Raw genomic sequence first — 26307 nt, 5'->3', positions numbered from 1 at the left:
ACATGCCTACAATTAAAAGTTAGTTCCATACCCTGCACATCTTCTTAAAGAACTAGCAGTGGTTTGGATTTAGATATCAGGTGCTGTGCAAAAGCTCCCGGGACAAGGGAATTCTGTAACCATCAGAAATGTCCTCCAATATAACATCAGCTCCTTTCTAAATAATAGTAGAGATTGGGTGCTTTTAAACTGGGCCCCCCACTTTAGCTGTCTGCCTTCACGGTGTGGACTCTAGCAGAGGTTCTGCATCACTCCCCAGGCTTCCAGGACACTGAGTTCCTAGCACCACACAGAACGTGATTCTCGCAGCCACTTTTGACCACACGGGGGTGTCAGTGCCCAGGCTTCGCTTGGAGCTCCTGGCCCACAGAAAGAGGAAAAGCCAACCTTCTGGCTGCTGCTGCGGCTGCTGCTGCTGCTGCTGCTGCTCCAACTGCTTCTTCCGTTTGGCTTCTAGAACCGGGTTCTCATACTGTGTCTTCCTGTTGATGTGGCTGGAGCAGAAGGCATATCACACTCAGTTAGGAAACATTTTGTCCCACAAGCAAAATGCCAATCAGGCCAAGTTCCCTTGATTGGACCTGCGCAAAGCAGGTGGTTGAGCATGTTGTGTCAAAAAGCACAGTTAGGAAGATACAATAAAAATGAAAATGAATGGTTTCCACATACTGACTGCTTATCTGTATCAAGTGTTGTACAACCAGTTTTACATGTGATTTATTTGAAAAATATTCAGTAAATGCCAAGATGAAAGTCCCTATTGTTGTTGTTATTTTGTGGATAAGGAAAATAAGTTTCTGAGCAGTTAAGTACCAGCTGACTTAACAGAACAGAGCTAGTCAACACTAAGGAGGCTTCAAGCTCAGCATGGCCAGCTTTCAGGTCCCAGGACTGTAACCACCGATTCTCCCAAATGTCCAAAGAATCACGTGACAAAGAATGTTTCTTTAATTCAACAAGAAGTCAGTTACAGAATTATTTTAAAATGGAGTTGAAAGTGGAGATGTGGTGTTGTCTGTAACATGTAGTGCCAGAAACTGTGTGTAACTTTCTACAGTACAGTTTACGGAACCATGAGTACCCTGCCCCCCAGAGATCAAGTTAAAAGAAGGACTCTACCAACATCTGTCAACTATTTTGATCAATAGGCATGGAGTCAGGATTCAAAGTGTAAGCCCTAGGCAAAAAGATTCCAAATGCAGCTAACCTAAGCAAATGTGATGTGTTCAAAGTGACAAAGACCCAGATACTTCAGATGGCTCCAAAACGAATAAGGCCAAGGAAACATAAAAATACACACATATATACATACAAACATATATATGAATCCAAAGCATTTTTTTTTTGCCATTATTATTCAGTGTATGTATATGTAGGCTTCCCTGTTGGCTCAGCAATAAAGAATTCATCTGCCAAGGCAGGAGACCTGGGCTTGATCCCTGCGTCAGAAAGATCCCCTGGAGAAGGACATGGCAACCTACACCACTATTCTTGCCTGGGAAATCCCACGGACAGAGGAGCCCAGCAGGTTACAGTCCATGTGGACACAAAAGAGTCAGACACAACTGAGCAACCAAAGAACAATTACGATATATGTATATGTATATATACACATATTACATCAACACATATATATACAAGCCTATACATAATCTCATCTTTTTTACTTCATCAAAATCATATTTCATAAGAAGTTTAGAAATATTCCTACTTTGTGATCATTTAGAAGTCAAAATACTGTTTTCAAGCCAGGCTTTATTTTTTAATAGCTGTCCTGGAGGTCCAGTTGCTAAAGAATTCACCAGCAATGCAGGAGACCTGGGTTCGATCCCTGGGTTGGGAAGATCCCCTGGAGAAGGGAATGGCTACCTACTGGTACTGGAGAATTTAGAAAGTTTAAATGAATAAATAAGTAATCACTGAGAATCTCAGACCTGAGCAGGGCAAAACAATAGGCAAAACTGATCATCTTCCTGAAGATAAACAACTCATACTCAAATGGTCTATTGAGTAGTTGCTTTTTGCATTCATTCAAATAATACCTATTATTAAGTACCTGCCATAGACCAGGACTATGTTTGGCTCTGGCAATACCGTAGTAAACAGAAGACATGTTGTCCTCAGGGATTTTATTATATATCATCATCAGATTTGCTGAATATTTTCTTATTCATTAAACTACTTTTTCATTTTAAAATTAATATAATGTTACTATTACTACTTGTTTTTACCTTATCACAATGGCAAATTCTATTCAGCATAAATGTACATAATTACAGAAGAATGCAAACTAAAATGTGTCTTAAGAGGCACTTACTCTACATAGTAGATACCATAGACAGGGTCTTCAATCTTTTCCCAACCAGCAGGCAGTTCTGAAAAATAAAAGAACATTCAGAGCAAGAAGAAGATATTCCTGAAGAGCCTAGAGATTTTTAACAACTGACTTAGGCCAAAAAAGAGTCATAAAAATACTGTCTAAAGTCCAATCAAAGTCCAAATAAAAACACTGTCTAAAGTCCAATTAAAAAGTGAGCATTATTTTATCAGTGTTTTTCTACACAAAGAGCAATTGTTTACTGATATTTTGTATAAGCAAATGAAACTTAATATAATGCAGTCTTAGGTGCCTTCATTCTAAATCAACTATTAAATTATTTTAATGAAAATATATTTAAATTTTGCCTTGAATATCTGGTTCCCATACTAAATATCTGCAGTGTTCTCATTCTATTGCTAGACTGCCTTGCCGCACAAGCAAAAATGGATGAAAATAAATGTTCCTTTTCATTTTCAAGTCCCATTTTTGCTCTCCCTAGAATACATTAAAATTTGCATCTAATTTTCTCCTTGTTCCTAATCAAAATGCTACCAAGCAAATAAAAATGCCCACCTGGAGTTGAGTTCTTGAGTTGTACACACCTATCACTCAACTGGCTACATCTGGACAGGCCCAAATCTTCACCAGGCTGTGCCTATGAAAGCAGAAACATCGGTCCTGCTCTCCAAAAACTCTGCACATAACTGGGTAGACTTCATTCCTTTAAATGTGGTGGTAAAATGGCATTGGGGAATATACATGCCTTTCTGAAAACTCATCTGTGCTCTACTGAACTTCACTTCATAAAGTTTCACATCAAAAGTTGTACTTTGTTACCGACAAAGAGGTAACAGAGGGTTCTGTCAAAACAAGTGCCTATTTCCAAAAGTCCACTGCACTGGGTGAAAGAGAAACTATGTTGTATTTTGCGTCACTAGACAATTCTTCAGGCAGAGCTGCAATTCTCAACTTAATTTCAAAGCCACCCTGCTCTGTGCATAGTTAAGGCAAGGTGGTATAAAGCGCTGTACTCCAAGGCGAACCTTTATTCCTAGAAGGACACGTTAAGACTGACTTGAACATTACACTTGATTGAAAAACAAGACTTAAAAAAAAAAAAAATCAGTGTGTTAATTTTATATCCTGCAACTTTACTATATTCATTGATTAGCTCTAGTAATTTTCTGGAAGAGTCTTTAGGGTTTTCTATGTAGAGGATCATGTCATCTGCAAACAGCGAGAGTTTCACTTCTTCTTTTCCTATCTGGATTCCTTTTATGTCTTTTTCTGCTCTGATTGCTGTGGCCAAAACTTCCAACACTATGTTGAATATTCCTATACACTAACAATGAAAAAACAGAAAGAGAAATTAAGGAAACAATACCATTCACCATTGCAACAAAAAGAATAAAATACTTAGGAGTATATCTACCTAAAGAAACAAAAGACCTATACATAGAAAACTATAAAACACTGATGAAAGAAATCAAAGAGGACACAAACAGATGGAGAAACATACCGTGTTCATGGATTGGAAGAATCAATATTGTCAAAATGGCTATTCTACCCAAAGCAATCTATAGATTCAATGCAATCCCTATCAAGCTACCAACGGTATTTTTCACAGAACTAGAACAAATAATTTCACAATTTGTATGGAAATACAAAAAACCTCGAATAGCCAAAGTAATCTTGAGAAAGAAGAATGGAACTGGAGGAATCAACCTGCCTGACTTCAGACTCTACTACAAAGCCACAGTCATCAAGACAGTATGGTACTGGCACAAAGACAGAAATATAGATCAATGGAACAGAATAGAAAGCCCAGAGATAAATCCACGAACCTATGGTCACCTCATCTTTGACAAAGGAGGCAAGGATATACAATGGAAAAAAGACAATCTCTTTAACAAGTGGTGCTGGGAAAACTGGTCAGCCACTTGTAAAAGAATGAAACTAGAACACTTTCTAACACCATACACAAAAATAAACTCAAAATGGATTAAAGATCTAAATGTAAGACCAGAAACTATAAAACTCCTAGAGGAGAACATAGGCAAAACACTCTCCGACATAAATCACAGCAAGATCTTCTATGACCCACCTCCCAGAATATTGGAAATAAAAGCAAAAATAAACAAATGGGACCTAATGAAAATTAAAAGCTTTTGCACAACAAAGGAAACTATAAGTAAGGTGAAAAGACAGCCCTCAGATTGGGAGAAAATAATAACAAATGAGGAAACAGACAAAGGATTAATCTCAAAAATATACAAGCAACTCCTGAAGCTCAATTCCAGAAAAATAAACGACCCAATCAAAAAATGGGCCAAAGAACTAAACAGACATTTCTCCAAAGAAGACATACAGATGGCTAACAAACACATGAAAAGATGCTCAACATCACTCATCATCAGAGAAATGCAAATCAAAACCACAATGAGGTACCATTACACGCCAGTCAGGATGGCTGCTATCCAAAAGTCTACAAGCAATAAATGCTGGAGAGGGTGTGGAGAAAAGGGAACCCTCTTACACTGTTGGTGGGAATGCAAACTAGTACAGCCACTATGGAAAACAGTGTGGAGATTTCTTAAAAAACTGGAAATAGAACTGCCATATGACCCAGCAATACCACTTCTAGGCATACACACTGAGGAATCCAGATCTGAAAGAGACACGTGCACCCCAATGTTCATCGCAGCACTGTTTATAATAGCCAGGACATGGAAGCAACCCAGATGCCCATCAACAGATGAATGGATAAGGAAGCTGTGGTACATATACACCATGGAATATTACTCAGCCGTTAAAAAGAATTCATTTGAATCAGTTCTAATGAGATGGATGAAACTGGAGCCCATTATACAGAGTGAAGTAAGCCAGAAAGATAAAGAACATTACAGTATACTAACACATATATACGGAATTTAGATAGATGGTGGCGATAACCCTATATGCAAAACAGAAAAAGAGACACAGAAGTACAGAACAGACTTTTGAACTCTGGGGGAGAACGTGAGGGTGGGATGTTTTGAAAGAACAGCATGTATACTATCTATGGTGAAACGGACCACCAGCCCAGGTGGGATACATGAGTCAGGTGCTCGGGCCTGGTGCACTGGGAGGACCCTGAGGGGTCGGGTGGGGAGGGAGGTGGGAGGGGGGATCGGGATGGGGAATGCGTGTAACTATATGGCTGATTCATGCCAATGTATGACAAAACCCACTGAAATGTTGTAAAGTGATTGGCCTCCAACTAATAAAATAATATTTAAAAAAAAAAAAAAAAAAAAAAAATCAATGATTTTGTGGTCACCATTTGAAAATAGTGATCATTTCATCAGGGCTTAGGTTTTCCATAAGACACAAACAGTTCTACACTAAAACGGAGTCATGTGCATGCACGTACACACACGTGCAGACACACACAGGCACACACACAGGCTAATTACTCAAAGTTTACATTTTGCTCAGATTTGGCTGCACATCAAAAGACATTAATTTTATGGTTTTTGCTCCACATGTTATTTGTTTGCAAACAGAGACATGTTTTCCCCTCCCTCTTTCTTCATGGGGGTGGGCAACACTTAGCAGGTTTTAAAGAGGTCTTTGAATACTGGGAGACATAGCTACTAAAATGCAAGGCAGGTCCAATGTGCAGATGTTGACACAACTTGGCTTTTTTATACGCAAAGTCTTGTGAACTGATGCAAATCAAATGCCTGGGAAATGCTTTCCCCTTACAATGCTGGAAATTACCATTTAAATGAAAACGAACCAGGAAAAATATTTCCAAAGAGCTGGGAAATCTGAAGATTAGAAAAATGCAAATTGGTGCCCAGGCATATGTTTGTGCTGGCACAGGCAGAAGAGTGAGTGGACTGCACCTTGTTTAATGAACCAAACTTCTTTTCAAATTCGTCAACCTTAATATATGACCTAGGGACTTCCCTGGCAGTCCAGTGGTTAAGACTTTGTCTCCCAGTGCAGAGGGTCCAAGTTCTTAAAAAAGATATATATGGCCTGGTCATCTTTGGCTAACATAGGGAAAAAATTAAGAATTCAATTCATCCCATTACTTGTCAAACATCTGTTGAGTGCTGGACACCAAGGACACGAAGTGAATAACAAGGGCACCGTTCGGGCAGCAATTCAAACACGGCACAGGGAGTGCTCTGACGGAGGTCCAAGAGGGCTTCAAGAGAAGAAGTCACCTTTGACTCGGCCATGTCACCTACTCCACAACTTACATACTAGGGTTGAGACACAAGGTTGGTCAACTGGTATTTCTGGACATTTCTTCTCCTGGGACAGATTAACAAACTCCAGAAATGGTCCAGTTTCTCAAGATAAAACTCATTTAACATTGAAAAGATAGATATCTCACTTCCAATGCGGTGATTAACTTAATAATAGGAATTCATTTCTGAAAGCTTAAAATAGAAATTGGTCATCGATTTGTCTCGCAGTGTGCCATTTGGCTCTAAAAAGTTGAAAATGACAGAAAACACTGAAGCCTAGAAAATGATGACATTAAAATTTTTTTCTTACTCTAAAGATACTTAAGAGAGCCACACCCTCATGTCTAACAACTGTCAGACCTCAGACCAATCTGGACAAGATGTCACTGGAACTGAAGGTGGTGAAGACCCTTAGCCATATTGGTTTTTATCTGCCTCGTGTTCAGCTACTTACAAACCTTGAAACCACACCTTTCCCCTAGATTTACCTTGAAGGTCAAATGTAGATTAAATAAGGTTTGAAAACCTTTTACATAGCACCTGGCACCTAAGCTTAGCTAATGGCAATTGTAAGAAAGCCCAAAAGAAGTAGGACAGATCCACACGGCCTGTTAGCTTGCTGTTCCTACCACTAAAAAATTCACACTGTACTAATCATCACCATGGAAGCAAATATGGAGCAGACAAATGTTCCCAGAGTTTTGTCAACACACAGATTAAAAGTCATGTTCACAAACAGAGATAAATTTCTAAACTGTGATTCAGTGTTGGCTGGGAGGGGACCTCATTTCTCTGTCTCTGCCTCCTAATTGGCTGCAGCACATGAATACTCTGTAATTCAAAAAGAAGCTTCTTCAAGTGCTTTTTGATTCTGGGGAGTTTACTGCAGAAGATGTGATAAATTCTGCAAACCCAAAGTGTGTAATGGAGCTACCGATTCAGCACAAACAACAGAGTTCAGAAAAGACAATTCTGTAAGCAAATGATGTAGGTCCAACACCCAAACCCACCACCCCTACTTCTCAGGGGCAGATTATAGAGAGGGTGTCCTTGTCACATCTAGAATCATAGTTTTCAATGAAAACCTTGACAGTTGCTATTGTCTGAAATTAGGATCCTCTTACTAAGAAAATGGGCAGTGAGCTTGTCAAAAGAACCTGAAATGAATGCAAGGAAAAAGTGTATGTACACAACTCTTTATACAGAGGACACATACAGACAAAAACCAGGGAGTCCTATTTCTAACCACAAGGACACATTTGGGCCAGCTCTGTAGTATACATGTTGCTCTCCTGTCCCATATTAAACACAAGGAAGAACCAAAATGTCCAACAGGGAAGAATTGGTTAATAAATCAGAAAATTGGCAAAAACAATGTGATCACAGGGACAAATATATATTAAGATACAATGTCATTAAGTCTTCTCGTAAGCCCCATGGGAGCTCATCTTAGGTTAGGAACAGGCAGCTAAGAGAAGGTGAATGACTTCTGCAAGGTCACAGAGTTAGTAAGTGGGAGAGCCCAGAAATGAAGCCAGGCAATGTGCCTTGACCCCAGAGACAGCTTCCGTTTTATCAAACCATCTCCCAGAACTGTGAATCTGATCATGGAAAGGGATACTATGCAGCCAGTAAAACTTCCTTTGCAGAGTCTTTAACGGCACAGGAATGTTTCCACAATGTCACAGGTACACCAAAAAAGAGGACAATTGATTTTTCCCTAAAAATTTCAACATTCAAGCTTCTATAGAAGCAAATAAGGCTGTACCCCTGTGCACAGTGGAGTTATCTCACCAGCCAGCTACACGTGGTGTTGGGCACTCACACACATTAGTCAGGTGGCTAGGGGCTACAGTCCATGGAGCTGCAAAGAGTCAGACACAACTGAGCACACACACAGAGTAGTTTAAATTGGTTCCACAGAGGATTGAGGTGCTCGTTTTTCATCAGCAAAACCTAGTTCTGTTTTTTTCAACAATCATTAATATCACTAGATTAATATATTTTTTAATTTACAAAATGAGTTTCTAATTGTTCTATTACACAGGCTGAATCTCAAATCATTCCTACCACAACGACAACTTACTGTATGTCTTTAAAAATATATCTTTCAACAGTTATTGACCACTGCTAACATATCCACCAATAACAACAGGATATATCCCAAACATTAACAAAAGTAGAGCAAGATTCTCTTATATCCTGAGCCAACCATGATAAATCATCTTTACTTAGATAATAAAAACAAATCAAACTGAACAAAAACCAATAATCTGTACTAAATATTTATATTATCAGTTTTTAAGGCAAACTTAAAAATGCTAGTCTGATTGAATAATCTCAGGGCAGTTCTATTCATATTGATGTTAAATAATCTTGTTTTAAAAATATATTATTGTCAATTTTCAATCAGCCAAGGCTTTCAAGTGCAATTTAGCCAAAACTTGTGCTTTGCCATCTATCGTTTCATAGATGCATCAGATGGAAAGCAAACTAATTTTAATACTGTTCAAAGATGAACATTAAACATTTAACTTACCAGGGAACATAATTCAATATGCTCCAACAGCAAAGATAAAAGACTTTGGCATTATCAGCTAATGTAAATTATTCCCAAACTGCAAGAACTCAGAGTAATCAAGACTTGATTTTTACTGACATACACATTCAAAGGAAAATAACACAGAAACCCGGCATCTGGTTTTCAAGCCATTCACTACAGTTACAAAGTCAACAAGTAGCCTGTGACGAACAATATAATACTAGGACTTAGCAACCATTCAGTTTATCAGTGCAACTGTTGTACTGCTGTTACTCTCCCTAAGATCTTTCACTTAGTCTGGTAGATTTTTGTTTGTTTTGCTTTTCTATATTCCCCACGGAGAAAACCACTCATACCAAATAAAGAATTGAGACCAAGATAGACTACAGGAGAGTTCAGGGGACATGGCAAGCATTTGTCCCTCAGTTTTCTCTTAATCCTTAATTTACGAGAGTACTGATCTGCTAACTCTCATTCTAGTCCCAATTCCCTCAGACTTTTTCTTTGTAGACACAATTTATTACAACTCTGTCTGATGTCTGCAGTCAGACACATGGGTTGTATACGACTGACCTTTTGTGGTTAAGCCGGAATGAAAATCATAATTGAAGAAGTGCAAACTAAAGAAACAGAGGGATTAAGCAAATCACTGGAAGCCAAAGCACCCAGAGCAGGTCATGCAGGCTGGGAGAGTTTACCTAGTTCACTGTCCAGCTCCTCCGTATGGATCCCTTCTTCTCCAAAGGAATAGCAGGAATGAGACAGAAAATAGAGAAAGAAAAATTCAGACACCGGCACCAAGGAAAGAAAATCCCTTCAAGAAAAACAGCAAACACATCACTTTATTATGTCCTTACCTGCATTGTGGCTTATTTCATTGGCTTGGCTACTCAACTCGAGACCTCAGTGTAAATCACAAAACGGGAAGAGCTGATATTAGCAACATAATTACATGGCTCATTTCCTTGTGTGTCAAAATAAGGTTTGATTGGGTGTCAAAGATGACAAACACCTTCGCGGTTTTTGGTGTTGTTACATGGAAAGTCACTTATTACAGACCTTATTTCGAGCAAACAAAGCTGCTAGACCTTTCAATATTAGTCTTTTTAATCCTTCTATGATCCTCTAATCGGCGAGGCAATTATACTCACAATTAAACAATTACTTAACCTATAAGTAATACTGCTGCCTGAAAAACGGAAGGTGAGGTCAAATTGAGAACACAGATTCTAAGATAAGCTACACTTCGTCTTTCAAAAAGAGTTAGGAAAATGAACTATGTCAGGATGATGTACATCGGGAGGTGAGGTTTGAAAGCTGCCCTGAAAGGACGATTGGGAAGCAAAGTTTACTTTGTTTAAGATTTCTAAGTCAAGCAACTCAGAAATATTAGAATGAAAATGTTCCCTGTAATTTCAGTAAGCAAAACAAGTCAAGATCCTTTTCACTCCTGACCACCTCTTGCTGTCAGTAAAACATTTTGTTATGCTGCAAAGAGAATATAGGATAGCATACAACAAATCACTTCCTACACAGTTATGGCTGTCCCCTCCACGTAAGCTAAACAAACACAGGGATCAAGTCCGCTTTCACTACTGCAGTGCTCAGTGCCCACTGGAGCTTTGGATATATAACAGGTACCAAATATTTCTCAAATGGATGAAAAAACAAACAAGTGAATTGATTATTGACTTTAGTCACCAACTGCCAACAATAAAGTAATAAGGTTGACACTGGTTCCCTAAGGAGGGAATCTTATTTACATAAAATCTTTCATGAAAATGCCCATTAGGATATTATTTAAAATATCTTTTGGGGCACTCATTCATTCCCTTAAAAATTCTTTAATGAGATTTACTATGTGCAAGTCCCTGAGCCGTCATCTGAACATTATGTAAAATTTAATGAAAAGACTTAAGAGTGAAAAATGGCTAGAATTTAAGCTTGGCTAGAGTGGGGCTTCTTGTTTATTGTGTTCAATGATACAACTGACTTTCCCAGAATGCACCTGACATACAAAAAACATTCAACAATTATTTGTGGAATGTAAGAGCATTATAAGAAGGGAGAACTGCACACCTAATTATCACAGAGCAGGAACTCAATGAGGACTGGGGGTGATGGACAGAATGTGCGATGGAAGTAGAGTCAGACAAGCTCAGAGGCTGAACTGCAGAGAACTTGGAAAGACAAGCTTTGAACCTGGCATTCACTCAACAGACCAGAGAGCTACAATATTAAACAGGGCTTGAGGCAGTGGTGATAACGCAAACACATTTTAACAGACTGCTCTTAATACAGTGTAGGAAGGAGAGTGGGCAAGAGTGTGGGTGGAAGATGAGCATGACCTTGACTAGGATGGTATACATGGTGAGGAAAACAAGAATGAATTCCAAAGATATCTGGGAGGCGAGGTGAACTCAGATGGTAGCACATGAATTAGAAATGGGTGTTAAGAAAAATAAAAGGTCAAGAGAGACTCTTAAGTATGCAAGAATTTACCGTTCACTTAGACGGAATACTTTTAGAAGACCAGATTTGGGTTGATGGGGATCATTAGTTGGGTTTTAATCGAATGAGTCTAAACTCCCTTTAGGACAAAAAGCATTATTAAATATTATAATACTGGCCTGGAGCTCACAAACAAGGGAGAAATCTAATTGAACTACTAAAACACAGAAATCACAATAAGGGTTATACACTGAATATCAAAATCCCAAATTAGTTTCTGCTTTTTTGAGATAGGAAAAAGAAAACAGAAAAATTTTTACAATAATGTTATACTGTTACATTCAACATGCATGTGACCTACAGAGAGCAGAAAGAAACACAGGAACAGCATTGTAAAAGAACAATGTGACTCTTCTTTGTGACCTGATATAAACAGCACAAGACAGTGTTATGGAAATTGGCAGGAGAAAAGGCAGATACAGGAATGGATACTTGTCACTGTGGTAGAATCTGCTTGTATACACTTAAACCATTTGTGGTTTTACAGGCATACAGATATACATAGTTTCCACCAGAAAAAGAACATATGAATTCTAATGGTGAAGCGGCAATCACTAAGTGAACTGCATTGGATATGAATACATACTTGTCCCAAAGGGAATAATGTTCACACCAGTGACATGAACTCTAAGAAATAAAAATTATTAGAATGGCTAAGAAAAATTTCAGTAATTGTATCAACACTTTCACTCCATTTTTCTCAGTAAAAGCTATTGGAGTCTTCTATTATCTATCAAATTATACTAACAGGCATTTTCATACATTCCTACTATAATTATAATGGATAGTGAAACTGAAGGTCTGATGGTAATAAAAGGGTCTAAAATAGCTTCGAAATCTCAGGTATCAAATGAAGATTACATTCTGTTCCAAGAAGTTTTATGGTTGGATGTATTTTATGTTCTTATCTTTGAAAACTGGTCACCTCTGTATGACATATTAAATAGAATATGTTAATAATCATGATAGCCCATTATCCTTAAGGATGAAAAATAGTGCATTTGCCCATGCCTGTTTCTTTTCTTCTTTATGACTAAGCAATCAAAATAAAATGAGTCTCTCAGTTATGCCTCCTCAGTCAGAAGGACTTGTATTTCCACTTGAAGTTACTCAGATAAACATGAACACACAATTCTATGTTCATTTCATGCAATCTTACAATCCACATATATCCTGTAGTTTAAAGCTTTCACAGGATCATACTTTACTGGCTTCTATTTTCAAACAAACATCAAGTTTAAACAGACAATAATTCTGCCTCATAGAATAAATTAATAAAGTTTCACTAACTTACAGTAAAATGTATATTCAATAATTATACTACTAATTCAATTGCCAGAAATGAATAATGAGTAGTAAAGCAAGCCATTTCCCTTTCAATTTGTCCGTGTCAAAAAGCAATTTGGTAAAACTTAGGACAAATCAAAAAGGAATACACTTGTTCAACCTTAATTTCTTTTTCACTTTTGCAAAAGTAACTAGAAATTACAAAGTCTTGAATTAGACTTTATTGACAGCTGAACCTTTTTTCTTTCCATTAACAGAAAGACTGGGGCTAAGGGTAACACCTCAGGGTCTTTTGTGGGAGAATGTACTTTCTCATATTTAGGATATACTCTAAGCCACACAGAGATTCCCAAACATAATAAGATCTGCTTTCTTTATGCTAAACCTGGAGAAATACTCAAATTATGAAGCAAGAACACTTCAAGAAAAGTTTCTAATATTTTTTTGTCAAACACTGTCACAATATATGATTACGGTTCAGAAGGTAAGTGACCAAAGCATTTTTGATTTCTAAATTCCTGGAAACTTTAGAATCTAGAGTTTTCTCCAAGTTCCTAAAGGGCTTAGGTTGCATCTACATCTGAATCCTTCCTGACTGTGCTGCAGTTCTGTTTCTAATAGAGAGTTGAGTATGTCTTGATGTTTAAACAAACTGTTCTAAAACAATTTTACAGATTTCTCTCCTGCTTTTGGAAACCATAATGCACTTACTAGAAACTAGATTATCTTTCAAAAACTCTTTGTTAGAAACCTGGCTGACCATGCTACAACTCTTTAAACTTCGCATGTGGGACTTCCCTGGCAGTTAAGATTCTGCACTGCCACTGCAAGGGGCATAGGTTCAATCTGGTTGGTGAACTAAGATCCCACATGCCACACAGTACAGCAAAAGAATAAAAAATAAAATAAAATTTCCATGTGTGAACAAGCCCAGTTAAGTTCAGACTTTCTTAGCCCCTTACCATCATCTTCACACTCTTCCAGAGGCTTCTGCTGCTTGTTCAGGCACCGAGGGTCTAACCAAGATGTTGTTTTTGTGTTGTGGCTGAAATTCAGAAATAAGAAATATGTTTGAAAGGGTGGTGGTGGCGGGGGGGAATGTAAAAACTCAATGACAAAAGATTTAAACAGTCTTGAATATTTACTCTTCACTAAAGCAAAGATACTGTCTAACAGTCAACTGAGGGCAAAAGAGAGCCCTGTAATAAAGAGCGGCTCGAAGTGGCTGGACATGAAATCCTACTTCCTTCAGGAGGGTCGAGCCCAACCAGAGATGAAGTGTTTCAATAGACAACTGTTGCCCTTCGATCATGAGAGGCAAATGACAGGGTTGATTGACCTGAAGCAGACCTGGGACAAAATTCTGCTTGAGCAACCAGTTCATTTTATGCAAACTAAGTAAGAGGATCAAAGAGCTACAAGTCAAATAGTTCAAGCTGCAAACCAAAAATGAAACACACACACAAAAAATATCCCGCAATTGTAGGTAGTAAAGTCTTAAGTTTAAGTTGTTCTAATAAATATTTTGAAAAAATTGTCACAGTTTTTAATTCTAGATTCAAATCTTATTAATTGATGGGAAAAACTTAAGGCTTAGGTGAAAAACAGAATATGCAAAAGCCTACAAACATTGTCTAAAATGTGTTAAAATAAAATAAAACAAATGAAAGGTAATATTGCTATAAGTATCACAACCAACAATACTTCCTTGTCTATGTAGAACTAGCCTGTCTAACCTATCCTAATTTTGCCAGTCATGCATGCTTTTGCAGGCATGTAGCTCAGTTGGTAAAGAATCTGCCTGTAGTGCAGGAGACTGCGGTTTGATTCCTGGGTCAGGAAGATCCCCTGGAGAAGGGATGGCTACCCACCCCAGTATTCTTAGGCTTCCCTTGTGGCTCAGCTGGTAAAGAATTCGCCTGCAATGTGGGAGACCTGGGTTCGATCCCTGGGTTGGGAAGATCCCCTGGAGAAGGGAAAGGCTACCCACTCCAGTATTCTGGCCTGGAGAATTCCATGGACTGTATAGTCCATGGGCTCGCAAAGAGTCGGACACGACTGAGTGACTTTCACTTTCACTAAGAATTTGGGGGTTTTATCCTTAGAACAAAGAGAACTTTCTGAAGGTTTTAAGCACCAGTGTAGTTGGGGGGTGGAAGGTGGGGAGTGGAGAAGAAACTGGAGGGTATATTTGGGAAGAGTATGTGAAGAATATACAAGACTAGTGTTCAGAACAGTTTGGACCTGGAGATGAAGGAAGAGAAATAACTGGCCCAGAGAAACAGGGTATAACCCAGGGCCTGGCTGAGATGCCTGCAGGAAGGACTGTGCAGAGACAGAGCTCTTGTGAGATGGGGTCCAATCAGCAAAGAAAGCTGAGGGGGAAGAGACAGGGAGCTGGGGGACCATCAGGAAGTTGTTATCTTTATCATGAAGCAGGACCTATAGAATAACCAAAAGCCCAATTAAAACTATCTTAACCTGCTTTGTCATTTACACATAAATTACAATTTACTTAATCCTTACCAAGAACCCTATGAGAGGAGTATCATTAGTATTAAAATGATTACTCCCTATTTTCCAAATGAGAAAACTGAGGACAGAGATGTGAAGAAACCTGAAAAGGACACCCTGCTGACACACAGAATCAAATCCAAGGAGTCCCACACTAGAAACCATGGTCTGTGCTATTCTTACACAATAAGAGAGCAAAAATGGAGAATGACGGGAGGGAAGATTAGGTGTGATATTTTAAAAAAACACTTGCATCTCAAGATAATTGTAGATTCACATGCAGTTGTTAAGAATGAACAAAGAGAGATCCTGCATTCACCCTACCAAGATACCACCAAAGGTAACATCTTGCAGAACTATAGTACAAAGTCACAACTGGGATACTGACAGCCAAACAGTCAATATATGGAACACTTCCACCATCACAGGATCCCTCATGTTATAGCCACACTTGGTTCCCTTCCAATCCTTACCTACAAAAAAACCCCGCTGTTAAACCCTGGCAACCGATAATCTGTTCTCCATTTCCATACTTTTGTCATACCAAAAATGTTACATAAACGAAATCATATGGTATGTAATCTTTGGGGATTTGCATTTTTTATTCAGCATAACTCTCCTCAAGATTGTTGCATACATCAGTAACTGTTGTTATTGTCAATAGTATTTCATGGTATGAATGTACTACAGTTTAACCACTGAAGGACACCTGGGTGGCTTTTAGCTTTGGGTTATTTAGAAGAAAACCTATTATAAACAGGCTTCCCTGGTGGCTCAGCTGATAAAGAATCTGCCTGCAATATGGGAGACCTGGGTTTGACCCCTGGTTAGGAAGATCCCCTGGAGAAGGGAACGACATCCACTGGATCATAGAAAAAGCGAGAGAATTCCAGAAAAACATCTACTTCTGCTTCACTGACTATGTTAAAGCCTTTGACTGTGGGGATCACAAGAAACTGCAGAAAATTGTTAAAGAGATGGGAATACCAGACCACCTAACCTTCCTCCTGAGAAATCTGTATGCAGGACAAGAAGCAACAGTTAGAATTGGACATGGAACAATAGACTGGTTCCAAATTGGGAAAGGAGTAAGTCAACACTATATACTGTCACCCTGCTTATTTAATTTATATGCATAGAACATTATGCAAAATGCCAGGCTGGATGAAGCACAAGCTGGAATCAAGATTGCTGGGAGAAATATCAATAACCTCAGACATGCAAATGATACCACCCTTATGGCAGAAAGCAATGAGAAACTAAAGAGCCTCTAGATGAAAGTGAAACAGGAGAGTGAAAAAGCTGGCTTAAACCTCAACATGCAAAAAAGATCATGGCATCCGGTCCCATCACTTCATGGCAAATAGATGCAGAAAGAATGGAAACAGTGAGAGACTTTATTTTCTTGGGCTCCAAAATCACAGAAGAGGGTGACTGCAGCCATGAAATTAAAAGACACTTGCTCCTTGAAAGAAAAGCTATGACCAATCTAGACAGTATATTAAAAAGCAGAGACATTACTTTACCGACAAAGGTTCGTCTAGTCAAAGCTCGTTTTTCCAGTAATCATGTATGGATGTGTGAGTTGGACCATAAAGAAACGTGAGCACCAAAGAATTGATGCTTTTGAACTGTGGTGTTGGAGAAGACTCTTAAAGAGTTCCTTGAACTGCAAGGAGATCAAACCAGTCAATTCTAAAGGAAATCAGTGCTGAGTATTCATTGAAAGGACTGATACTGAAGCTCCAATACTTTGGCCACCTGATGTGAAGAACTGACTCACTGGAAAAGACCCTGTTGCTGGGAAAGACTGAAGGCAGGAGGAAAAGGGACGACAGAGGATAAGATGGTTGGACGGCATCACCGACTCGATGGATAGGAGTTTGAGCAAGCACCAGGAGTTGGTGATGGACAGGGAATCCTGGTGTGTTGCATGCAGTTCATGGGGTTGCAAAGAGTCAGACACAACTGAGTGATTGAACTGACTACTATAAACATTTATGCACAAGCTTTTATGTGAATATAAGTGTTCACTTGGGTTTCCTAGATGCCCCAGTGGTAAAGAATCTGCCTGTCAATGTAGGAGACATGGGTGTGATCTCTAGTTTGGAAAGATCCCCTGGAGAAGGAAATGCCAACCTACTCCAGTATTTGTGCCTGGAAAATCCCATGGACAGAAGAGCCTGGCAGGCTACAGTTTATGGGGTTGCAAAAGAGTCAGACACAACTTAGTGACTAAACAACCACAACAAAGTATTCTCTCCTCTGGACAAATGTGCAATGGCTGGGTTCTATGGTAATTGAAATGTTTAGTTTAAAAAAATGCCAAACTGCTTTTTGGAATACCACAGAATTTTACATACCCACCAGCAACGTGTTAGTGATATAGCTTCTTGGCATCTTTACCAACATTTAGTGTTTTTTAGTTCATTCTCTAATTGGATTTTTTTTTCTTTTTACTGTTGAGTTTTGAGAGTAGCTCAGATGGTAAAAGCATCTGCCTACAATGTGTGATACCCAGGTTCGATCCCTGGGTCGGGAAGATCCCCTGGAGAAGGAAATGGCAACCTACTCCAGTACTCTTGCCTGGAAAATCCCATGGATGGAGAAGCCTAGTCGGCTACAATCCATGGGGTCACAAAGAATCGGACACAACTGAGCAACTTCACTTTTACATATTCTAGATACCAGTCCATTTTGAGACACAAGCTTTATAAAAACTTTTTCCCTGTGTATAGTGTGTCCTTTCATTTACTTACAAGTCTTTGCAAAGTGAAATTTTTTCATTTTGATAAACCTGAGTTGACCAATTATTCCTTTTAGGATTATGCTTTTGATGTCAAGTCTGAGAGAACCCCTTGCCTACTACTAGGTCTCAAAGAATTTCTACTTTTTTTCCCCCTAAAAATTCTATTACTTTACATTTTATACTTTATGATGATTTGAGTTTTGTTTTTTTTTTAATAAGGCAAGAGGTTTAGTTTCAGGTTAATTTATTTGCCTTTGGCTATAGACCTGCTTAAAGTACCATCTTATTGAAAAGGTTACCTTCCATGCATTGAACTGCTTTTGCATTCTCTACTGAAAATCAGTTGGACACATTTGTGGGTCTGCATGTGGGTTCCTTTGATCTATGGGTCTATTTCTTCATCAGTAGCATTCAACCTTTATGACTGAAAATTTATAATAAGCCTGATATCGGGTAGACTGATTACTGTGACTTTATTCTCCTTTTCAAAACTGTTTTAACTAGTCTAGTTCCTTTGCCTTTTGCTAATAAATTTTACAATAAACTTGTCAATACTAACAAAAAGCTTCACTGAGATTTTGACAAGATTTATATTAAACCTGTACACACATTTGGGGAGAACTGACATCTTTACTATACCAATTCTGAGTCTTTTGATCCATGAATAGAGTAGGTCTCTCAATTTACTTAAACTTTCATTTATTTCTTTCATCAGCATTTTGTAGTTTACAGAATACAAATCCTGTACATATTTCATTAGGTTTATACCTAAGTGATTTTTTAAAAAAGTAAATGTAAATTATATTTCATTTTGAATTTTGTTATCTGCTTGCTCATTGTTAGTATATAGATATATAACTGATATTTGTATGATTAGCTTCTATCTTGCTGAACTCATTTATTCTAGAACTTCATGTATATTTCTGGTGATTTTCCAGTTAGACAATCAGTCTACATATCTTTTATTTCCTTTCATGAGGGTTTTGCTTTTTGGTGTCGATTTATTGGTGTTTCTGGATTACTGGCTTCTACAGCTCTAAATTTGGGATATATGAGGTAAAAAGAAAATTCAGGGAATTTACGACCTGTCATTTCTGTGATCCCAAGTTCCCTAGCCAATCTGCATTATTTTTATTTCCTTTTCAAGTCTTCTTATGTTCATTTGCTATACAATCTTCAGGGTTTGCAAGTTTATGCTTAATTTTTAATGTTCCAGTATTTCTTAGATTTCCCATAAAATGTAAAGCTAACATAGACTTACATGTATATAAGTAAAACAAGGTAGATCTGAGTCTATAGAAATTTAACTTGCTATTCAATGTAAGACAGTCTAAGATGAAGTTTTTCAGAATGCAGGATACTGGAAAACTTATCAAACAGGATATACTGTTATTGTTTAGTTGCTCAGTTGTGTCTAACTCTTTAGTGACCCCATGGATTGTAGCCTGGCAGGCTCCTCTGTCCATGGAATTCCCCAGGCAAGAATACTAGAGTGGGTTGCTAGTTCCTTCAACAGGGGATTTTCCCAACCCAGGGATCGAACCTACGTATCCTGCACTGGCAGGTGGAGTCTATATCACTGAGCCATGAGGGAAGTCTAAATCGTGCGCATCTAGTAATTTAATGTGTATGGAATCTGGCAGCTGCAGACCAAATCACAGAGTTGTCATAATAAGCTATACTTCTGCATAAATTTTCTATTAAACAATAGACCAAAGATTGGCCTAGCACTCATTAAAAGCTAAACTAGGTTATAAAAAGTAAGCAAATCACCATACTCTCCTCTAAAGCACTCAAAGCCTTGGGTCTTCATTAACTATTTTTACTAACCACAATCCTCACTGACCCTCAAAATAACCAATTTTTTTTTCAAATTTATCAAGTCAGTCTTGAGCAAACTATTAACACATTCTTTTCCAAAAGTTTGAGTTTCATATATTACTCTGTTTTAGGAATTCCTCTGTTATTATTTTCCTTTGCTACATACAATTATTCCTTACTAACAGACATAATTTTGAGGACAACTTATCACAAAAGCTAAGTACAAAATTCTAAGCTTAAAGCTGACATCCATTTTCATAACATTTAAGCTCCTCTGTAATAACCACATGATGAAAATAAACATGGTAACAGTAACAATAATAGTCACTAATTGGCACGAGTCAAAGTTTTACATCCCTTATCTCATCTAACTCTCACGAAAATCTGACAAGGTAGGCATGATCAATAACACTCATGTCCTTCTACAGATAGGGAAAACTGAGATGTGGAGAGGCAAACTCAAGTTCATGAGGTCACACAGATAAGGAGCTTTGGAGAGTTCTTAACCAGTGTACTTTCCTAACTCCAAGGGAAAGATTTCATCGTCCACCCCTGTCTTCAACAAGCATTTGTCGTTAACATGAAGACAAAAATGTGGACTGTCATCTCCTTCAGGCTGGAAAATAACCCAGGAGCAATAGCTCACTCATCTCTGACTTCCTAGGTTAGTTCTGAGAGAAGATGTTTTGACACCCAAGCCTTCCCCCATACTCCCAAATCTTTAGGAAAATTGTACTTTCTTACCCTTGCTGATTTTTCTGATTACAAAATGTATGCTGGAATATCTTTCTAAGTAGTAATATGTATTCAGACCCCACAGAAAGGTATAATGTAGTTAAGAAAATAAATTTCTTAAATTCCTTACTTAACTCAAACTCAAGTGATAATAGATATTCCTGGAATTTTTCTTCACATAGAATTATATCTACATATTCATAGAAAACAAATATACACATAGCACAGCACATAAGTGTGTATATCCATGTATTTTACAAAATAAGATACTTCATGCTGTTCAGAAAAGTCTGTTACTGTTCCCTGAACAGCAGACCTGCAACATTAATCCATTTGAGTAGAACAGATTTATCTATGTTTTGAATTATTTCATAGTTTAATTGGTCTTTATGTTTTTATTTTTTACAGGTTCATAATACTATGGTGAATGATAATAGGAAATCTCAAAAGGAGAGCCAAAGAATTTAAAAAATTGACTGTCATGGTTAAGAAATTACATTAGCTTAGATTTTCTAGAACGGTTTCAGTTTTATACATTTTTTTCCTTCCCAGTATAGGTTGCTAAATGTTTAACTATATAATATTTAAGTTTTTAATTTTAAAAGACTTTTCACATCTTCATATTCTCAAACTTTAACCTATTTGCCTTGCACCATGTAAAAAAAATAACTAAAAATAGATCATATACCAAAATGTAAAATGTAAGCTATAAAACTTCTAAAACAAATATAGCAGAAAATGACTGAATTTTGACTTCAAGTCAGGCAAAGGTTTCTTAGGTTCCATAATAAAAACACAATTCACAAAGGAAAAAAGAAAGTGATTGGAGTTCATAAAAATTAAGAACTTCTGGTTCTTTAAACGATGCAGTTAAGACAATGAAAAATCAAATTTGGACAAAATGTTTGCAAATTACAAATGTAATTAATGAACTGAATCAAAAATATGTGAAGAACTCTTTGACACTCAAAAGGAAACTGTAACCCAATTAAGAAAAAAAAAAAGCAAAGGATTTACCTATTCTAAGCAGCTAGATATATTCTTCATATTAATATATAATATCATAATTTATATATGCACCGTAATTTCGTTGTTTAACTCTTTAGGGAAATAATTATCCTTATGCTTCTTCCAGCTCTTCAGATTCAATGGTTAGGATGTTATGCTAATTGCTTTTTTTGTACAAGGCTTGTTAAATTGTAGGAGAGAAGACCAACAGCATGTGATCAATCCTTTTAGAGTTAATTTACATCTGTAGCTGCTAGAGAAAGAGAAGGGAAATAGGGGGGAAAAGGGGAGAGATTCAAGTAGAAATAATGGTACTTTACTCTATAAAATAGACTTCTCCATTTTCGGTATAGGCCATCTCCCAGTTTTCAGGTAGAGGACCTAAATTATCCTCTGCAGAAAGAGGTAGGTATTGAGGGAACTTCTGAGAAGGGTCCGTGATGGGAGCAGCGATGATGTTACTATTCACAGGTGGGAGCGTTGCTTCTTGGAGACTGTGCTCTTCTTGGTCACCAGAATCGGCTATTTATTCACCAGAGAGAGAGAGAGAGAAAAAAAAATTCATCAATCATACTCCAAACCAGGGTGATCACTACTGTGCACATTTACGTTCTTAAAATCCTTTCCTAATTGCACGACATCAACTATATTCTGTCTTACTTAGATGAAAGTTCTTTTAAAAGAAAACTGACGTGATGAACCAAATTTATTTTATTGAAAAAGAAGAAAAGGAGAAAATATGCTCAAATAATGCATTACTCACAATCCTGGAAATGTCAAAGAAGAAACATATTCATGACTCAAACCCTCAAGTCCCTCTAACTTTAAGAAGGCCATCAAGTCACAGACTGAGCTGAACTCTCATTATTTAGCTATCATTTGGCTTCATGACTCAAAACGACTTCTGGGGCAAGGAAAAAGTCCATGCTGAAAACACAGAGATAGTGACATTATCATCCATTTGTAAAAATTTATCTAAAATATTTTTGGTAGATGGTGGCAAATAGCAAAGACTGACAAATCAAACTAAAAAGTCTACAAAGGTTTAGAATACAGAAACAGCTCCACCAATGAGTCAGTCTAGCCTCTTTTGGAAAAGTGAGTAGAATGTTCCTGTGAAAACCAAGACAGTTACCCGCAAAGAGTATCCTGTGGGTGGACTGATTTGACTTGGGTCTTGAAGACTCTAAGTTTCTGAATCTCCTTGCCTTCTTATTAACTAGAAATATCCAGAGGGGATGTCATCAGAGTTTCCACAAACAGCATTGCTGACATTCTGGTTGAATTTTTATAGAGGCTGATGATATTAAATGTCAATCTCTATGGGACTTTAAAACATTAATCAGGGGATGTAGTCATTTTCTGTCTCCCACAATAATTCTCCTACAGACATTTCTGATTTACTCATAGCCAACTGAGGAATAATAAAAGGTTGCTTTCAAATCTTTCTCTGATGAGAATCTTTCTCAATGACACACATGAGAATAAAGGCAATCCAAAAGTTGGATGGAGGACATGTCAAGCCTATTAAATGATTACCTCCACCAAAAATCCACTGCTTCCGAGAAAGAAGCCTGGGGTCTTTCACTGCCCTGCATCTATACCCTCTTCTGGTACCAACCACTTGGATCTCCATTTGGAAATCATCTCCTTCATCGGAGGTTCATGTGGTCCAGGTGGAGACTGACTGATGCCCACTCCAAGCTCATGCAGTGGGCTCAAGTCACACCCATTTCACTCATGCCTTTATCGTTGGATCAGGCACATGATCCATGGCAAACTACGGACTGTTCAGCTTGCAAGTGCTTGAGGAACTATTAGGCAAGAGGTAGCCTCTTGATGCTAAAATTAATAAGTTGGTAGATTCTCATGTTGTGAGATGAGAATGCTGATGGTGCTGATGGCCATCTTGAGAACCTTGGCAAGGCTTATCTGAGAACTAAACCCACACGGAGGAAAGTACAGATGAAATATGGGAAAGTCACCCAATACCCCTGATGAAGCCTCTCAGAGGATTACATGTACTCCTGGCTTCTCGAACTGCTTGATTCCCTCAATTCCCTTTCCTGCTTAAACCAATCTGAATCGCTTTTACAATTTGCACCCATGATTGGAGATTAGTAAAATTTTAAGTTAGAAGGAAAGAAGAGGAAATTAGGCCACCATGGAAGAAACCGTTTGAAACTGGTGTGAGCATGTGCGCTCACTTGATTCAGTCTTGATCGACTCTTTGCAACCCTAGGACTGTAGCCCACCAGGCTCTTCTGTCCATGAGATTCTCCATGCAAGAATACTGGAGTGGGTTGCCATGCCCTCCTCCAGGGGATCTTCCCCACCCAGTGGATCTTCAGTCCACCCAGGGACTGAACCTGTGTCTCCTCTGTCTCCTGCATTGTAGGCAGGTACTTGACAGCTGAGCCACCAGGAAAGTCCCTGAAATTGGTAATTAATAACAAAAATTCAAAAGTTGGCAAGAATTAAAAGCATGCATGTGTGCAAAGTCTCTCAGTCATGTCTGACTCTTTGTGACCCCATGGACTGTAGCCCACCAGGCTCCTCTGTTTACAGGATTCTTCAGGCAAGAATACTGCAATTGGATGCCATTCCCTCCTCCAGGCATCGCTCCCTACTTCAGGGAATAGATTTGGAATTAGAGTCAAAATATATACTTTGAGAGCACTCAGGTGATGGAGATTCAAGTACAAGCATTACATTTCGAAGACTGAGATACAAAAAGTACTTAAAAAAAAAAAAAAATCACTGGAACCTTTAGTTTCTCGGATGGGTTCTGTCAGCTGGCAACATGTCAGAGTATGACGCAGCCACCTGGTACAAATGATGGATATCCAGAACACTGCATCCTGGCTGAAGGAAGCAGAGAACTCAGTGCCAGGCAACTAGCATCCTGAAAAAAGTGGACTCAGGGTTTCCAGATCTCTGACTCTTTAAGAAAAGGTGGACATTTATATTTTGTTGTAAAAATTACCAATTTACCAATCATAATTCCTTAAAAAAATAAAGCAGTGTGTCTGGCACAAGCAAAAAAAAAAAAGAAAGGTAGTGACTATAAGCACTGACCGTGAGGCCAGTCTGCTTGAGTCTGAACCTTGGCTTTACGTTTGCTGGGTTTACTCAACCTTTATGTGCTTGAGTTTCCTTATCTCTACAGTTGGAATAGTAACAGTCCCTACCTTATAAGGTTGTAGGGAGGATTAGCTTACGTAAAGCACTCAGTACAGATTTTAGTAAATGATAAACCTCATCTTCCTCATTAAAGTCGTTATTATTAATCTTTGCTTGCTGGTCAGAGCTGGCCCATGGGCTGCAGATTCATTACAAATGGGCAGAAAAGGATGGATTAGACATCAAGCCACAGATCAAATCACAGTGTGCCTGTTTCCAGCTGTGTGTCTTTGAAAGAGACTACCTTTCTGGGTACCTGTTTCCTCATCTGTAAAATGGGCATAACACATGCACTACAAGAATGGAACGTTTTCAATGCATGCGAAGCACCTGTCAAAGTGCCTGGCGCTCAGAGTGCTCAAGAGAGCTCAGGATCAGGACTGGCTAAAGGAAATACCCAGGGCCAAAGTCAGTGGTCATCTCTTAACATAACATTTAAGAGTTAGAGAAATGCTGTGACAATAGTAGACATCCACTAATTTGACTGAAAAATTTTAATTAACCCATTTTAATAGAAACTAGATGTAACAGGAAAGGGATGGTAGCCATAGGTAGGTCACTACATGTGAAAAGAGAAACAATGTGATTTAATACCTAATGTACACAATTTATGCTGGGAAGAAAAGAGAGGAGGGAGAGGAAGAAAGAGTCCTGCCAGCATTCCAAAATCTGGACTACATGAAGGGAACATTAGCTCACTGGAAATACATATATGTAAATTGTAACTTCCTAGAGAAAAAAGAAATTCCTCTAGCAATGAGACCTTTTTTTTTTTTTTGAGACTTATTTTAAATTATCCAAATATTTATTTTATAGTTTCTCAGTGTCTTCCTGTTTTAAAACCACTTTATTTACATATAACTGACTTACAAAAAGTTACAGATATTAATTTCTCAGCTTTATTGAGGTATAATTGACAAAACTGTAAGATAATTAAAATGAACATCATGACAATTTGACATGTGTGAATGTTACCCAAGGATTCCTTCCATCTAGTTAATTTTTGGGGGGAAAAAAACCCATAGATATTAAACACATACGACTTGATAATTTAGTTTTCTGTTTCTTTTTTCAATAGAACCTTAAACATTCTCATTCTCTGAAAGAAAATGAGAAGTCCAAAAATGAGAGAGAGGAGCAGATTTTAAAAATTCATAGTCCTAATCACAGCTTTGACCTTGACACATGCTCTGACTTCAAAAACTCTTTCATTTAATTTACCGAACATTTAAGAGCACTGCTATCATGCTCTAAAGATTAGATTACTAAATTATTACTAAAGATTGCCAATGCATCCAAAGAGGACAGGTAGAATGGATTACTGGAATACTGAGACTGGCAAGTAGATAAGAAGCCACAAGCTCCAACTGCCTAGTGGGACTGATAACACTAT

At 38.0% G+C, this 26307-nt stretch overlaps 1 protein-coding gene across 10 annotated transcripts in view; it reads right to left on the bottom strand.

Moving 5' to 3' along the window:
• Window positions 1-26307, bottom strand: part of MAGI1 (membrane associated guanylate kinase, WW and PDZ domain containing 1) — a 636320-nt gene that overhangs the window by 84287 nt on the left and 525726 nt on the right. For 5 of the 10 annotated variants that reach the window (XM_065933328.1, XM_065933321.1, XM_065933324.1 and 2 more), the window contains exons 5-9: window positions 22052-22253; window positions 13867-13949; window positions 9805-9840; window positions 2318-2375; window positions 388-494 (exon numbers count right to left, since the gene is read on the bottom strand). In XM_065933328.1, coding sequence (XP_065789400.1) covers window positions 388-494; window positions 2318-2375; window positions 9805-9840; window positions 13867-13949; window positions 22052-22253 — 486 coding nt within the window. Of the gene's footprint in view, window positions 1-387; window positions 495-2317; window positions 2376-9804; window positions 9844-13866; window positions 13950-22051; window positions 22254-26307 lie in introns of all 10 variants that reach the window. The other 5 variants (XM_065933320.1, XM_065933322.1, XM_065933325.1 and 2 more) reach the window with 2 other exon arrangements.

Source organism: Muntiacus reevesi, chromosome 4 (assembly GCF_963930625.1).
Source record: "Muntiacus reevesi chromosome 4, mMunRee1.1, whole genome shotgun sequence".
Taxonomy (NCBI): Eukaryota; Metazoa; Chordata; class Mammalia; order Artiodactyla; family Cervidae; genus Muntiacus; species Muntiacus reevesi.
The sequence above is the reverse complement of the archived record's forward strand: the minus strand, read 5'-3'. Positions and strand labels throughout refer to the sequence as shown.